This window comes from Octodon degus, unplaced genomic scaffold (assembly GCF_000260255.1).
Source record: "Octodon degus isolate 3935 unplaced genomic scaffold, OctDeg1.0 scaffold00257, whole genome shotgun sequence".
Taxonomy (NCBI): Eukaryota; Metazoa; Chordata; class Mammalia; order Rodentia; family Octodontidae; genus Octodon; species Octodon degus.
This window is the reverse complement of record NW_004524833.1, coordinates 1,295,370-1,297,157: the sequence shown is the minus strand read 5'-3', so window position 1 is coordinate 1,297,157 and position 1,788 is coordinate 1,295,370. Positions and strand designations below refer to the sequence as shown.

Here is a 1,788-nt window from a genome sequence, read left to right as displayed (position 1 = left end):
ATCAGAAAATTTGGGATACTACCGAGGTACATGACATTACAGTACAAGTTCTCATATGTCCTGAGTCTTAATTGACCTTAGAAGGGTAGGGCCAAAATGTTGGCTTTCCTTGTGGCCCTCCTTTTTCTCTAATTTTGAACCAAAGAACTATCTTGAGAAGGTAGAGATGAAGCAGATTGGAAAATGCATTTTCCCCAGGTTCAAGAATCTGGGAATAGAATAATGTCTTGTTCCAGCAAATGTGTTCCTTTCAGGCACTTTCTTTATGAGGTGAAAGACAGAAAGGTAATTTGAAGGAACTGTAGATCTTGTTAGATCATTGTGGCCTCAATGTGCCTGTCTGGTGTAAACTTGGTCAAATGCTTGCAAGTTCATTGCATCTATCTTTCTGCCATTTTGTTAGATTCAACAAACATAGACATTGCCATAGAGAAAGATACAAATCCAACTCTTGATCCTTTCTTCCATTAGGCATTAAAGGCATAACTGTACTTTCTGCTGAGGCAGCCAGATACAAAAAGCTGGTATTCTTCAAACCAAGCAAAATCAAGCTAATCCAAGAAAAGCCAAGCCAAATCCAAACAAACCAAAGCAAACCAAACTGAAACAAAAACAAAACAAAAAATCAAAACAAAGAAAAATCAAAACAAAAAACTGACTTTTCATTTGGGCCTGTAGATAAGTATTAGATAACTATAATCAGATCAAACATTGACCTTGTTTTGCATATGTCTCCTCTATCAACTTAATACCCTCGCTCATATCCCTACTCAGATCCCCATATAGGCATGATTATCACTTAGGAAATATCTATCTAAAAGCTGCAACTCCAGCCTGAAGCCTGGCAACATTTATATATCTGCATTTTATATTCTGTAAACCTTGACCAGAGATGTTTTCTCAGATGCTCCTCTGATGACAGCTGCACGTGTGCTCTTCAAATGAACCCTCTAAACAGTCCTGCTTTACATTGTTCAGAACTGAAGGCCTTCTTCAGTCTTCCTACACTCAGGCACAATAAATTTTGTGTCTTGTTACCTTTACTCAAACCCGTGTCAATGGTCTCTGGTAGTTTTTTTCTCAGGCCATTCATTGCACTTAACAAACAAAGAACCTTTACTCTGACTTGCTCAGGGCTCGTGATCAGAGCCTTATCCCAATCCTCCGACTCACTTACCTGAGAGTTTTTGCTTGTTTTCTGGTGTGAAGACTCTGTATAAGGCTCTGATCTCCTTCACTTCCTTCTCCTGCAACAGCAAGTGAATAATCTTCTTGCCTAGAAAGCCTCCAGCTCCTGTTACCAGGCAGCTGTAACCAGCCATGACTAGTAGGGAATATGACAGAGAAAGATTGAATGAATGTGTGAGCACTTGCACAAGGTTGCACAGGACGGTATGAAAAGTACAGTGAAATACAGGTGTGATAAGAAGGAGACTGTAGAGAGGTATAAAAGAAAATACCAATGGGTATAGGCACAGGAAAATCCCATGTGACACAGAGTACACAGAAAGAGTTGCTTGCGCTCCAGGAAACTGTCTAACAAATAACTTGTGAACTCTGTCCTTTTGGTTTTTAAAGGAGACTGCATAGTAGCGACTGAAATAAGACTACTGAATAGAAACGGACCTAATGCTAATAAAATCAGTAGAAAATCAAAGGATAATCAGCATGCTCATGTTTTTAGAATTGTTTTCTTTAAATGGTGCAGAATCCCTGTGAAATGATAGCATTCTCATTTTTTAAGTTTTAGATTTTTATAGAGTAAAAAATTACGAATGATACAGAATT

At 38.4% G+C, this 1,788-nt stretch overlaps 1 protein-coding gene across 1 annotated transcript in view; it reads right to left on the bottom strand.

The window, feature by feature from the left end:
- Positions 1-1,513, bottom strand: part of LOC101582973 (3 beta-hydroxysteroid dehydrogenase type 5-like) — a 16,961-nt gene extending 15,448 nt beyond the window's left edge. The window contains exon 1 of the mRNA XM_004646175.2: positions 1,178-1,513. Coding sequence (XP_004646232.1) covers positions 1,178-1,322 — 145 coding nt within the window. The 5' untranslated portion in view covers positions 1,323-1,513. The remainder of the gene's footprint in view (positions 1-1,177) is intronic.
- Positions 1,514-1,788: the final 275 nt, after the last annotated feature.